Here is a 14028-nt window from a genome sequence, read left to right on the forward strand (position 1 = left end):
TCCACTCAAGTGTTCTTATGGTGTTGTGTGAATTAATTTGACCTTTGGGGCAATAGTGCAGCGTACTAGCCAGTAACAGGTCCTCGCCGGAAGGACTCCAGTTTTGCATCGTCACGTTCCTACATGTATACTACACTTACGGGGGATATTTGGTTGAAGACGTTACTTAGTTAGTGTTTCTATACCGGTAATTATGATTGTTCCAATCCTCAGAGCCACGGTGTGGTTCCTGAGTGAAGGCAGCATACGTGGAGTGTTTCTGATTCCATTGTATTTCCTGTGATGCGTGGAAACATTACTGATTAGTCGAAAGGTATGCCCGCACACCGGACACGGATGATCGGGAAGAGGTACTGGTATGCGGAGGCATTCGTTTCCTGTGTGCTGTTCCGATTGCCCCAGGATGACTGTTATGCACAATGCCGGGGTCAACATGCACATGGTATGTCAGGTCCCTGCAGAATGCAGTACTTGCTGTGCTTTTTGCTTTCAACACCAGATCGCAATTTGCCAAATTTCAACTGTTCCACTTGTCCCCGGGTATACCCGAACAGAAAAGGACTTCCGTAAAATGGCGACCTCCTCTAGAACTGTTCATGCGAACACATGTATAATATACGTTGCCGATGTAGAACAAAGTGAAAAGATTATGTTACAAACTGACATATGTTGCCTAGTGTTGGCATTTTCAGTTGTCCTGCATGAGTGGTGATGATGCACCTGCTCCAGGGTGAATTCCTCCACAGCGGGATATAGCAGACATACCTGGCATTGCCAGTGATTTGTTACTGGTTCCAGTGGCGGTGAATAGGCAGGGTTGAAGCTGTCCTCGTGTTGTGAGCGGCATTGGCATGAGAACAGAATCCGATGTAATACACGGTGTTATGCATTGATTCCTCAATGCACCGAGGTGCAAAGAGCCTGCTAAATAATATGCTCGACATATTCTAGAATGCTGTGGTTGACACGGGACATGTGCTACTGCATACGTAATGAGGCATTGTTGTTCAGACCCGAGGGTGCCAGTACATGCATGTACATGTACATGTACAAGATATGCAGTGAAGTAAGAGAGAGAGGCTGTGAGTGGCATGTGACACAGTTCAACAATCGGTCACCGCCAGTCCCCCACTCATAGAGTTGTATACTGTAACTGAAACACACCGAACATGACCACCCACTGACGAAGAATGTCTGCAGAGTTCATACCGAAGAGAGATGCAAGATTTACCAAGCCATTCTCAAGGGCACACACTTCCAAAAGTCTGAAGGTAAAATTGCTGCTACTCCTTATGCTGTCAGACTGACAAGTAGAACTTTTACTGGCTTTGTTCCTCTGACACCGTGGCAATACCACACAGACCCATAGCATAAGAAGCCCCGCACAATCAGGATGAAAAGCAGGGGAGAACGTTGAACCTGTTCCCTTGAGTACTAAACTACTGATGAGATACACATTGTCCCTGCCTATTCGTGGAATTATTCTCTCGCAAACGTTTTGATAATATGCTAGTGACTGCTCCCCGACCACTGTATGAGGATAAACGTGTATGCTGTTCTACTCTGTGGAAAACATTGTCAGGTTAGTGACGTTAGGACAAGACGACTTGCTTTCCATAAAGCCTGGTATAAGCGCCTGTTTCTATCCGCGACCTCAAGATCCTCCAAGCCAACGTCCGTAGTCCATGCAAAAAGGCCCCTGACGTGCTGCAGCCAACCGACAATGTACCTATGACACATTTAGCAACCCCCAGGGTGTTTTAACAACCACCAATAGCACCATCAGGTGTCACATTGGGATCCACAGCAATATTGCATGTTGGGCAAATCAACTGGAGTTGATTAGGCAAGGCTTTAGATATTCCTAGATCGTAGCGATCAAACCATGCATACACCTGCATTACGCGAGCTGTCTGCCCACGCTAATTCTGGACAGTGCCCGAAATATGCCCCAAGTACCACCTTGCAGCCAGATGCTTGGTGTTCGCTCACTTAGGACAGCATTCCTTGCTTAGGACATGTGCTACAACTCTCATTGACCACGCATTCATTACAACTTAAAGTAATCATTTTACTACTTCAAATCCTCAAGTACATCATGACTTTAATACGCACAGCTAGCCCTAGCCAGAGGCATTCGGCCGCATGGAAAGAATAGCACCAGGCGCTTCACAGCCTTTACAACACCAGAACTCTCCTCTCGCTCGACCGCGGAGCTCGATCCAGTACTGCTGAATAAAATCCGAACCCGTGGGTCAAGTACATGTACACGCATTCGCTTGGCACTGTGGACCCGTAGGCCTGTGAGCACTGTGATTTGAACTGGTGCATGGCGCAAAGCTTAATACTTGACTCGCTGTATCGGATTTCATTGAGCAGCTTTGTACATAATTCACGAAGTCGAATTTCTCTGCCCCAAAATGCACTACCAGTACTACTAGTACTAGTTCCATAGAGTGTACTTCGAAGTACAAGCATGCTGTAACCACATGTGCGTGACGTCATACACTGTACGTAGTGCTCGAAATGAACTGACAGTCACCTGACTTGTACCCTAATGCCGTAATGGTGCTGTTTAGTAGTGTAGATGAGAGTGAAGCGACACAAGCACTTCTCCACCACTGCACCAGTGGCAGTGCCTGGAGAGCTAATAAGGCGCGCAGGTTGCAAGATGCTGCCATCTTTTCTAGTTCATGAATGCGTCTGTGCATGGTATCAAGATTCTCTGTGCATTCGTACTTGAATTGTGTGTCCCTTGCAGACCTTGCAGACCTTCGAGACATACATATACATGTACAACGTACTAGTAGTTTACTTTGCTTGATCTAATTGTGGGATAGGCTCAGGAACACCTTGTTCAAGCTGTACCCTAAATCATAATTATGACCTTGACGATCATTTTAAACGTTTTGTGGATATGACCTTAAACGTGCATCGTCCGAGGCAATATTGTTCTTTCTCGCCTGTGCGCATGTGGCACATAATGGCATTGTGTTATTCCACTGTGAATAGGCCCATGGCATAGAACAGGGTGTGAACACATCTGCTAAGATGAATGAATGCTAACTTCAATCCAGGACAGGTTCAAAACAGGTCGATTGAAAACATGTCACTGTACATGCAAGCTGTTCTCCAACACATGCCGCCGTTTGCATTATAATAACCATACAAAGCTATCGTTATCGTATTCTCTGGCCACTGCTCTACTGTAATAAGGACTATTACTTTGGTGTCGAGTTTACTCGCGTTGTGATGTCGCATGGAAAGTCGAATGGATAGATTTGATAGAGCGGACCACGTGACAATCCGCATAGCACGTCTAAGGTGTCGTAGTGGATCGGATTCAATAACGATTTGGTCAGTAGCCGGAAGTGTTGCATTTTAATACAAATAAAAACAACGTTTAGTAGTGTAATCCGCGATATTCATGTTAAAACAAAATGGCGTCACGATTAATTGAAAGTGGTATAGTTGGTGGTACGAGTGTTCAAAACCATTTGAACTTCATACTGTTCGTCTTCTTTTTGACATGCTCTCTTTCCATCGTCCTTAGCTTTTGTTTGTTGAGAGCTGTTTTGGCTTTCTCCTATACCTCTGGGGGATGCCAAGTGATGGTTTTGAGAGGCTGGTGATGGCTGTGAGCGAGAGTTTGCCGATCGGCGTCGTCCTCGCTATAGCGATGAAAATACTAGTTACTGCGCACCTGGCAGATATCACAACACGTCGGAGCGTCCAGGAGCAAAGGAATCTTGGGTTTTCACTGGAATCTAGTTCCTCCAGCATCGTGTAGCCCACCGTCGGTGAATGGCGGTCTAGAAAGGTCGAACCTGGTCTTCTGCAGCATCTCGCAGTCCTGCGAGGCAGACTGAATAACGCCTGTCATGTATTCTACAAATAAAAATCACGAAGTAGTGGACTTTACAGTGATGAGTCTATCCTGTATGCTGCAAAAGACGCAGGAAATGTGACTGGTGTCTGTACACTCAGTGACTGGACGCCAACACCCCAGTCTTCTCCTGCAGGATCTGTTTGACATTGACATTATGCAGTAGGTCGGCATTGACCTGGTTTGGCAGCTATCGTAATAGTATCTGCCTGGTTGGATGTAGCAGGTTGGTGTTTGCTCATCGTCCAGTCCGGAATTTTCTTGTAACTCACGGTGGAGTACGCGCAGGGTTTGTGATCATCCCTGTTCACTTCAATATTATCAAACACAACGTTCCCTTTGTCACTCATCTTATCCTGAGTACTGAATTTGCTGACAATATTGCACCACACTTGTCACAACCTACCGCCACTGCTGGCGGTGGCGACTGGTTCGTCAATGGCGGTGACCAGGCTGACTGACTAGCTTCGAGACAGCGGCCTCGTTGTCAACCCCGCGGCAGCCTTAAGGTTGATTTTATCGATCCAGCCTCAGCGCCATGTTGACGATGCCCTAGTGACTGTGTGTCATGGATTGCCTTGCCATCAGCGGTCATTGCCGTCCACCTTGGTGCAGCCCTCAACAACTGGCTCAGCCCATGGGAGTCTCAAGTGGACAAAGTTGTTGCCAAAGTAGCTCAGAAGATTGGTGCATCGTGGTGTAGGTGAGCACATAACTAGGACTTCCCAGCGCCTATTTGTCCAGGCTGCGATATTATGTGACATGCTGTACTGCACATTCTTTTCAGCACTGCAAGGCCGGCAGCTGGACCGACTGCAGGGGCCGCGCACATGCAGGCCGCCTGTTGCCAGTGCAGCATTCTGGAATGTTCCTTCCTTCTGAGATCCGTGGAATAATAACTTTCTTTGGTTCAAAGCAAGTTGCTTACCTTTCTGTTGTGTTCCCAGTGTCCTTACAACAATAACCTACAGCAATGTTTTATTTTCCTTTCCATTTCCCAACCAATGAATACTACGATGTCGATTCTATTTCTGAATACTTTAGTGTGTGCCCGCGCACGCACGTGTGTGTGTGTGTGTATACCTCACTCGCCACTCAAAGTTCTGTTCCCCATCACTGGAACACTGCCTGTTCTTTCCGGACCTGCCATCTTCTGCGGATGGGCATTCAATGATTGTATTGTGTGTGTGTTTCATTCAGGATCAGATCCGCTATCGTTGCTATAAGAGAAAATCTGTGGGTTCACACCCAGTGCATTTGTAGATTTGCGTGCTTTTCTTGCCACGGGCGCATACATGGGACATTGTGTGTGTGTGTGTGTGTGTGTGTGTGTGTGCGTCTGTGTGTATGGGGATATTGTCTGTATCGGCTTTTGGTACTACTGTTCAGGTCTGTGCTTGCATGTGTGAACATGAAATTGTTCGGTTCTGTGCATGCTATTGCTATGTTGTATATTATTGTATGTAAGTGTGCATTTCCACGAACAGTGTAGACGAGCGTGGAGAGTGCATTCATCCCTCATCAACCACTTCCCCTTGGGCTTACGAGAGTTTTTTTCTGCGTACCTCTCATTTTTGTTTGTTTCTCTCTGATACTGTATTGATGCCGGTACCTGTACCTCGATGTGTTCCTCTATCTGCAGTCACCTTTAACCTTCGGTCAAGTTAACGTTTATTGTGCTCTATTTCTCGTGCGAATCAAAATAAACAATAATAACACAAGTCGTGCTAGAGTGACGACATGTGCGTGTAGTAGGGTTGACGCGATGGGACGTTATAATTAGGTGGAACAGAACACACATTGGGCAGATTGATTGGGCATCATTGATTGTGCTCAGTCTAAACAGTGAACATAATAATTATCTCCAGTGACAGACTGTAGCGGCTAGCCTCCAATAGGTAGCTGGCACTAGTCGCTACTGCTTGTTTGACAGGTGCCGCCAGAACCCTGGTTGTGTCATGCTATAGATGCACATGCCCTATTCTGGGGCATACTGAGGTACTTTGATTTTGTTGACTGCATGTAGAAAGCATCCAATAGTAGTACTCGTAGACATTAGCTCTTTGTAGCTCAACCACCATCGCATGGATCGATCGGTGACTATGCACTTGGAGGTTGAAATAGCCCGCGCTGAACAGATCTTGCGATGGCCCAGGGAGTGAACTCGCTTACTTGACTATCCCGGTTTTAGTTAACCAGCATGAGTGGTGCAATTTGTCCACACCATGTTGCGAGCTCACAATTGGGCAGGTTTTGAGCTGCACCACGAAACAAAGCGAAATAACGGCGTGACTGTAGAGCAAGGAAGCGGCGAGACGGCACTTCCAGGACGAGACAGGCAGTAGAGATGTGTTCACAGCACGAGCAACCTCTCAAACCCTGCCGGTACTCCACAGTTACAAGAAAATGTCGGACTGGACGACGCGCCAATGCAAACCTGCTACATCCATCCAGGCAGATAGCTGCCAAACCAGGCCAATGTCGACCCACTGCATATCGGTATGTCAATGTCAAACAGATCCTGCAGGAGAAGACTGGGATGATATTGGCGTCCAGTGTACGGACACCAGTCACATTTCCTGCGTCTTTTGCAGCATACAGGATAGACTCATCACTGTAAAGTCCACTACTTCGTGATTTTTATTTGTAGAATACATGACAGGCGTTATTCAGTGTGCCTCGCAGGACTGCGAGATGCTGCAGAAGACCAGGTTCGACCTTTCTAGACCGCCATTCACCGACGGTGGGCTACACGATGCTGGAGGAACTAGATTCCAGTGAAAACCCAAGATTCCTTTGCTCCTGGACGCTCCGACGTGTTGTGATATCTGCCAGGTGCGCAGTAACTAGTATTTTCATCGCTATAGCGAGGACGACGCCGATCGGCAAACTCTCGCTCACAGCCATCACCAGCCTCTCAAAACCATCACTTGGCATCCCCCAGAGGTATAGGAGAAAGCCAAAACAGCTCTCAACAAACAAAAGCTAAGGACGATGGAAAGAGAGCATGTCAAAAAGAAGACGAACAGTATGAAGTTCAAATGGGTTTGAACACTCGTACCACCAACTATACCACTTTCAATAAATCGTGACGCCATTTTGTTTTAACACGCATACGGTCCATTCAACTGTTGAAGACACTTTTAACAGAGTACATATAGAGGCGACGGTTTCAAATAGGACACAGGTTGCAAACCGGAACGGACTCAATATTCACTTTCTCTCTTGGTATTTTGATTAGAAAACATATGTCACAGTGAGACTACGATGTGTTATACCCCGAGCCAAAATTTCATGGCTCTGCGATGACCAGAAGCGCAATACCAAGCAGGTGAGTTTTGACGTGTTGCTTCGCACTGCGACTTGAGTTTTACGACTTTCGAAAAATCAACTTCTTGTCGCAAGTAAACAGCGGCTCGCCTCTCGCCAATAAAGCACCGCATACCAATCAAAACTAATGGAAGCACACACAAGGCTTATTGTTACTCTGTACTGGCCGTCGTGCAGCGATAGCAATTACCTAATTTCAGACCCCGAGTGAATTTGACGTGCACTCTAAAACGTGTCCGGTTTGGAGCCACCTCTGATTTAAACTTTTTTGAAGCGAAAAATTGGGCAACTTGGAGGCAATGGGTCAACACAAAAGAGTGGCTCAGTTCGATTGACTCTGGCCCCAGAGCAAACTTCAACATGCCAGTTTCCTTCCACAAACATATTTCGAGTGAAAAATCAAAGCTGATGATCGGTTTGGGTCTATACAAATCTGGCTGTCAAGGCGTTCCAGTATCGAACCGTCTACTCTACACATACATGTACATGTACATGTACTCGACAGGTTCTCCATTTGGGGTGAAGGACAGTTCATGAGATACATGTACATGTGAATTTGGCGCGAAATAATTGCACGTCGTTACATATGAAGAGAACACAGGAAAATGACGCAGTGACATTGTAATTATAAAAAAATGTCACGGAGTCACTCCTATCCCGGTCTGCATCGCAGCCCTTGACGGATACTGTAGGCAGAAAATTGGCATAATTGGGTGGTTTTTTTCTGGTATGTTTCATGCATGTGTGGTATGTACATGTAGATAAAGAAATGGAGCAGAATTGAAGGAAGCGCCCGCCATAACATTTGTATGGTTCTGCCAATTTCACAGCTTTTCGAGCAGAATCTGCCAATATTTCCAGCAGTATCCGCCACAGGCTACTGCATGGTGCAGAGCATGGCACCATGCAGACCAGGAAGAGGGGTGGATGTGGGGGGGGGGGGGGGGGTGCAACCAACCCTTATCCCTTGTTACCATTTGGCCGATTTTGGGGTGATGTAAGACGCGTGGAATCCCGCCAATCACCATCGTATCAACAGTCCGCCCAAAGCTCCACGGACATGCACGCACGACTCAATTAAAAAAAAGGAGAGTATGTACATGTACATGTATATGTATGAGGGGATGCATTATTGTTCTTACACATGAACATGTACATGTACCTTGACGTGAATCTCTACAATTCGTAACCCATGATTGATTTCTAACTGTAGCTTTGTAAGAAGGTGTATTGTATGTCTACGTCAACGGGTCCTAGAAACAAGGTATTACGACGCTAAATTAAGACATTGAGTTTTACAAGTGATTGCACAGTGTAGTCTTTACGTCAGCATATCATTATCACAGCGAACATTATGATCAAGACTCTGCGTAGGAAGTGAGTACTGATATTATAAATCGCGCTTTCCAGGACGTGTCCAGGGTTGCCAGTAGTGTTGTGGTGACGAAATCTTCCAAATCATTATACATCCTGAAATGTTGCTACATGTATATGCTTTGGCTTCTTTGCAACTGTTTTTATCAGAGCATTCCTTCGTCGTGTTTGAGCTACGATAAGGTGCTCTCCCGCAGGACAACTTGTACGTTTACCCTCGAGCGATACATCCGTTGAGTCTGCCTTTGAGCATTTAGAAAAATTATATCTGTGAACAAAGTGTGCAGCCAGCTTCGGACCGGCGTTTTCGTCGACGTAGGGAAGCTTTGTGAATACGCCGTTGGCGTGTTCGTAGAGAGTCCAGCTTGTGATGCCTGCGGAGTACATTACAATTCCGTTACTTTTAAAATTTGCGACTTTTCTTGCTAGGGAAACTCCCCAACGGGTTCGCCTATGACGGGTATAGTTGTGTTCTGTGAGCTTGTACGACGTATGACCAGATGTCTACAACTGTACATACCGATACAGCAGGAAATGTATGCGGTAAATACACGGGACTGATGTGCTGACAGGTCATTGGTGTTATAGCCTCTGACGTCAGCGAAACGGCTATTGTCCCAGCAAGTATTTTTAACATGTTGTAGAACATTGAGCCAACTATAGTCTGCAGAAGACTGTCACTAGCAATGCGCCATGTATACGACGCTGAACAAAGACATGCTCGTTTTTAGCATCATGATAAGTCCATTGTGCCGATTGGAATGTTAGCTACATGTACAAAGTTGGACTGCTTCGCACCCGTATGTGCTCGATCATTGGTTATTGCGCTGTGCCAGGGCTCAAAACAATCGCATAATCGTCATTCTGCCAATCTGGCACCGCTTGGCGTATGCACAGGCAGCAGCAGCATCTCTGCGACGATAGGAACACAGCAGTGGCCTAACATAACAAGCACTCGCAGTGAAATGATCGACCTTACACTGCTTCCTAGTGCCGTCTACCATCAGCCGGTTGCGATGCCACTCATGCATGGCGCAAGCTCAGTGTGCGTGTGAAAACTACTGAAGACGCACATCGGAACAACATGACATTGTGTGGATTGGGGGGGGGGGGGGGGAGGGGGGGGGGGAGAAATCTTGATTGCTAATGAATGCTGTGGACTCGGAGCACAGTCAAAGTATAATGACGTCTCAGGTAAGGTTGGTACTTTCAATCCAAACAATGCCACATATCATTATTGTAACGCTGCGGAAGAACGTAAACGCTTTTTCGTGTAGAACTCATGTTCTCTGCGATCCTATCTGTGCCGGCTCGGGATGCCAGTCCAACCAGCTTGAGCTGCTACAGATCCAGTAATAAGGACCCTGGTATTTGCCAGTAAATGTATCCTTTTAAACAGTATACAACCCATCATGTACCTAGGCTATACAGGGTGGCGCACCTAGGAAACCCATATAACCACAATGTGGCACACCAAATCCATTTTCACGAGTTTCTTTACCAAAAACAATATTTAGCACGTTTGTCGTTCAAAAAAGACCACGCTACTACCTCTAGCACCATATTCTACGCACTGAGTGGGATTATCGAGACATTTCCCAAATAAACCGCAGGCTACGATAAAGCCAGCCCTTGCAACGCTCGTCCAAGCAATCAGGCTGACGTCTGCATGGATAAAATAGTTAGGGGCGTCCATGAACATGATCAATTTGTTTGATATGGCTGGTTTACATGCGCCTGTGCTAGCAAGCCTAGCTCCTCAGGTGTGCTGGCGAACATTAATATTTCATGCTTGTCATTGCTAGTCACCAACCGGCACTAACCGCCAACGTTGCAGCTAGTACTCCACCACACAGCTGTTGTTTTGTTGTAATAGGAATTTCTCAACGGTGCTTGCCCCGCTCATACATGGACTCGTGTAGCGAACAGACCATTGCTCTAGGGCAAGGATGGCTAAGCCGAGAGAAACACGACGAAGCTGCTCCACAAGCCAGATCGCTGAGACCTGCAAGCACTCCATGAACAGACAGTGGTCTAGTGTAGACCTCGCAGACTTTCGAAGGTTCATTTTTCATAATCTTGGCAGGGTGGCTTTGGTAGTTGATCAGCAGTGCGAGCACTACTGCCTGTCGATATGAGAGGTTTCCTCTCTTGGGCTACATCGCTAGCACCAACTATTATTGTGTTAACTTTTAAACACTAACTAATGCCTGCAATCTAAGACGTGGCAGCATGGCGCTTTGGAAAAATACGTATTTCGTTTGTCTAGTTTTAGTCTGCGTCCTATTGGAGCAATGCAATTGTCAGCTGGCACCTCGCCCACGGCCGCGATCACCTAAATCACCTATGGCACCAGGCAGGAGGCAGCCTCTTCCTTCCAGGCCTGGTGGTGGATTTGCAGGAAGCCCAAGGGCAGGAGTAGTCGCAAGTCCAGGAAGACAACCCTCTTCGGGACCAGGCTCTAGAGGGCTACCCAGAAGACAGCCGCGGCCTATGCCCAGGTATCCTAGCAGGCCTGGCAGGCCTAGCCAGCTATTACCACGACCATACGACTACAGGGGTCGTGAACAAGCTCCGAACATGGTGCATCCACCGCCCAGAATGGTCACAGCGCAACCTGTAACCTATCCTGGCGCTGGTGGAGCTCCGCACGGGAGAACGTTTTGCGGAGCAGGTGAATACTATACTCCCGGGCAGGAGATGTGCTGTTCGCGCGAAGTTGTACCCATGCCATATGCCATGCCACCTGAGTAAGTTTGAAATCGATAATTATAACGGTTAAGTTACTATTCAATAACTTTCATAAGTTAAGGGAATGGAAAAGGGAAACGCCTGATGAAAAAATTGACTGTCGCCACCAAGAATCGAACTAGGGACCTTCTCTTGAGGCCAACGACGCTCTGACCACTGAGCTATGGTGTAGCTGTGATACCAGCAGAGACCGTTCAACGTCATCCTCTTCAGAATTTGAAACTCACACTTGCTGTGACTCTACACAGGCGGGTGGGACGCAGCCCTCACTGCAGCCACACACTTCACGCACAAACTAGTACACAGGGAGCCTCAATGCATTAAGCATTCGTAAGTTAAGGAAACGGAAACGTATAATAGTTCCTCCAAAAATATAGAACGATGTATCTTCTCCATAATTCTGTAGTGTGCACAACAATAATTTATGCCATTAACTTCAACTTCACTCCGGGCATTAAGTAGTCCAAACTCCCCGCGTACTGCTTATGGCCGACCTCATTCGCCGCACGAGCCAGCAACACGACGCCAGGTTACTGTAGATGAGGGCATACATGTCCCCGTGCAGCTGGTCCGGTCGTACAGATTCCATCCACGAAGGCCATACGACTACTGGCTGGCTAGAATGTGTGAATAGAACTACATTGCATTTGGAACACAGAGTTTGGCAGGTGTTTGGACTGGTTAACAGTCCGAATGCTGCTGCTCCTTACTGACGTTTAAGGCAGTTTTGTTTAGTATCCACTCTAATATAGCCTACTACTTCGAAGTATTCAATCCCAGGCTTTTGAAGTGTTTGGTGTGAACAAACTATCTGGGTTTTTTTTTTCATGTTCTAGGTTTTCGGAATGCTGCGATGGCGAAGTGATAGACAATCGTACCGAAACTTGCTGTGCGGGTGAGAGGGTGTTTGTGAACGAGCAGGGATGCTGCGGAGGGGAGCCGTACGAAATCCGATCACAATCGTGTTGTGGAACTCGGCTTTATGAGCCTCGAGGCCGGATTTGCTGTGGCGGTCAGTTGATCAGAGCAATGAACACGCTCTGCTGCCGTGGTAATCCTGTGGCAGTCAAGGGCGATCCGAACAAGCACATCTGTTGTGGAAGTATGGCGGTCAACACTGTCACACAGAAGTGCTGTGGCAAGCGCGTGGTGTCCATCGATTCGGTGACTCGCGGCTGTTGTGGAGAGCGAATGGTCTACGATATGGAGACAGAAAGCTGCTGCCAGGATGATGTGACTGGAAGATTTCGAATCAAACCGGGTTTGCGATGCGGATTGGCATCTCCGGCGTTACCATTACAGTACCAGCCCGGGCATGGAGCCGGTCCCGAACATGGAGGTGTTCCCGTGCATGGAGGTGTTCCCGTACATGGAGGTGTTCCCGTACATGGAGGTGCTCCCGTACATGGCGGTGTTCCCGTACATGGAGGTGTTCCCGTACATGGAGGTGCTCCCGGACAACAGGCGCATTTGGTACAGGGTGGTGGTGGATTCCAGTACCTCCCTTCTCAAGGCGGGTATCAAACAATCATCCCACAACCTGGTGCTGTAAATCGCCTCCTTCTGGTTCCCATTCCTCAAGCGCCCGGCAATCCCGGACCCCAATACCTACCCCAGAGACGCCCAACACCGATCCAACTGCCACCGGGGCTTCCGGGCAACTTTCCAAGATATATAGGAGATCGGCCTTCCCAAGCGCAGGAGCCTTCGTTTAAACCCATACAATATCCCAGCCTCCTACCAACCAAATTGCCAGCAACATATACAGGTAGTCTCGTGTACTTCAGTCCAACAACGAAGAAACCATGATGGTATAGAGAGTATGCATTAGTTTGCGGGGAATGTGCAAACGGGAAAGATTGACTGTCCCCGCCAGGACTCGAACCAGGGACCCGTGCTTATGGTCAGCCATGCTCTGCCGCTAAGCTATGGGTAGTTAATAATCTTTATTTCAGGATTACCCAAAGGCTAACGCCTATCTGGGGGATCTCCTATTTGTTATGGAGAGTGCTATGATTTCCACTGGAATGCTGTTTAATCTGCACATAACGCCCTGTCTACAAGCACTAGCTCTGTTGTTGGCAAGAACGGTTAGAACCTTGTTTTGATACCAGTACCCGTATACAATGTACTTGATGATGGTTAAAAGCAACAGACGGAGAGAGAGAGAGAGAGAGACAGACAAATATATATACAGACTGAAGTATAGACCCTAGACTGGACGTCTGCACCCCTTTATTTCTTTATGGAGCAATCAGCACCTTGGCCTGCGTTGCACAATGTAGGTCTATGCATAGTGTCACTGGCATAGCACACTAGCATCGCACTTTGTACTTCGTTTCGGACACAAGTGTGCAGTTGTATGCAAAACTAGAAACGAGAGGCAAGACGTTTCTCTACAGATTTGAAACCAAGGGAGCAGGAAACAGTGTCGCCAGGTTTGTGCAGTCACCAGCAAGAGCTCTGGTCTCTACATGATAGTATGATACCCTTTCCTCTTTCTATACCGCAAACAGTTTAGTTACATATGTTATGCTATTGTCTTGAGCGCTTCGTACTGAGTTACTGTGTTTCATTTCTTGCACTTTGAGGTCTTGAGACTAACATTTCTATCTGTAATCTGTAACATTCTTTACTCACTCCTATACTTAACAAGAGGTAGTGATTAGATATTCTGATAATTCGAA

At 47.1% G+C, this 14028-nt stretch overlaps 1 protein-coding gene across 1 annotated transcript; it reads left to right on the plus strand.

Annotated features, from left to right (window-relative positions):
• The first annotated feature begins 10494 nt into the window (after positions 1-10494).
• On the plus strand, positions 10495-14028 carry LOC135810723 (uncharacterized). The gene is made up of 2 exons (XM_065324201.1): positions 10495-11340; positions 12178-14028. Exons 1-2 carry the CDS (start codon positions 10823-10825, stop codon positions 13148-13150), a joined length of 1491 nt encoding a protein of 496 aa, XP_065180273.1. The 5' UTR covers positions 10495-10822; the 3' UTR covers positions 13151-14028.

This window comes from Sycon ciliatum, chromosome 2 (genome assembly GCF_964019385.1).
Source record: "Sycon ciliatum chromosome 2, ocSycCili1.1, whole genome shotgun sequence".
Taxonomy (NCBI): domain Eukaryota; kingdom Metazoa; phylum Porifera; class Calcarea; order Leucosolenida; family Sycettidae; genus Sycon; species Sycon ciliatum.

Excerpts from the sequence above, each read along its gene's own strand:
- LOC135810723 (XM_065324201.1), top strand. The coding sequence starts at position 10,823 with ATGGCGCTTTGGAAAAATACGTATTTCGTTTGTCTAGTTTTAGTCTGC. Across the intron at positions 11,341-12,177 it reads CCATATGCCATGCCACCTGA|GTTTTCGGAATGCTGCGATG; the intron begins GTAAGTTTGAAA and ends TTCATGTTCTAG.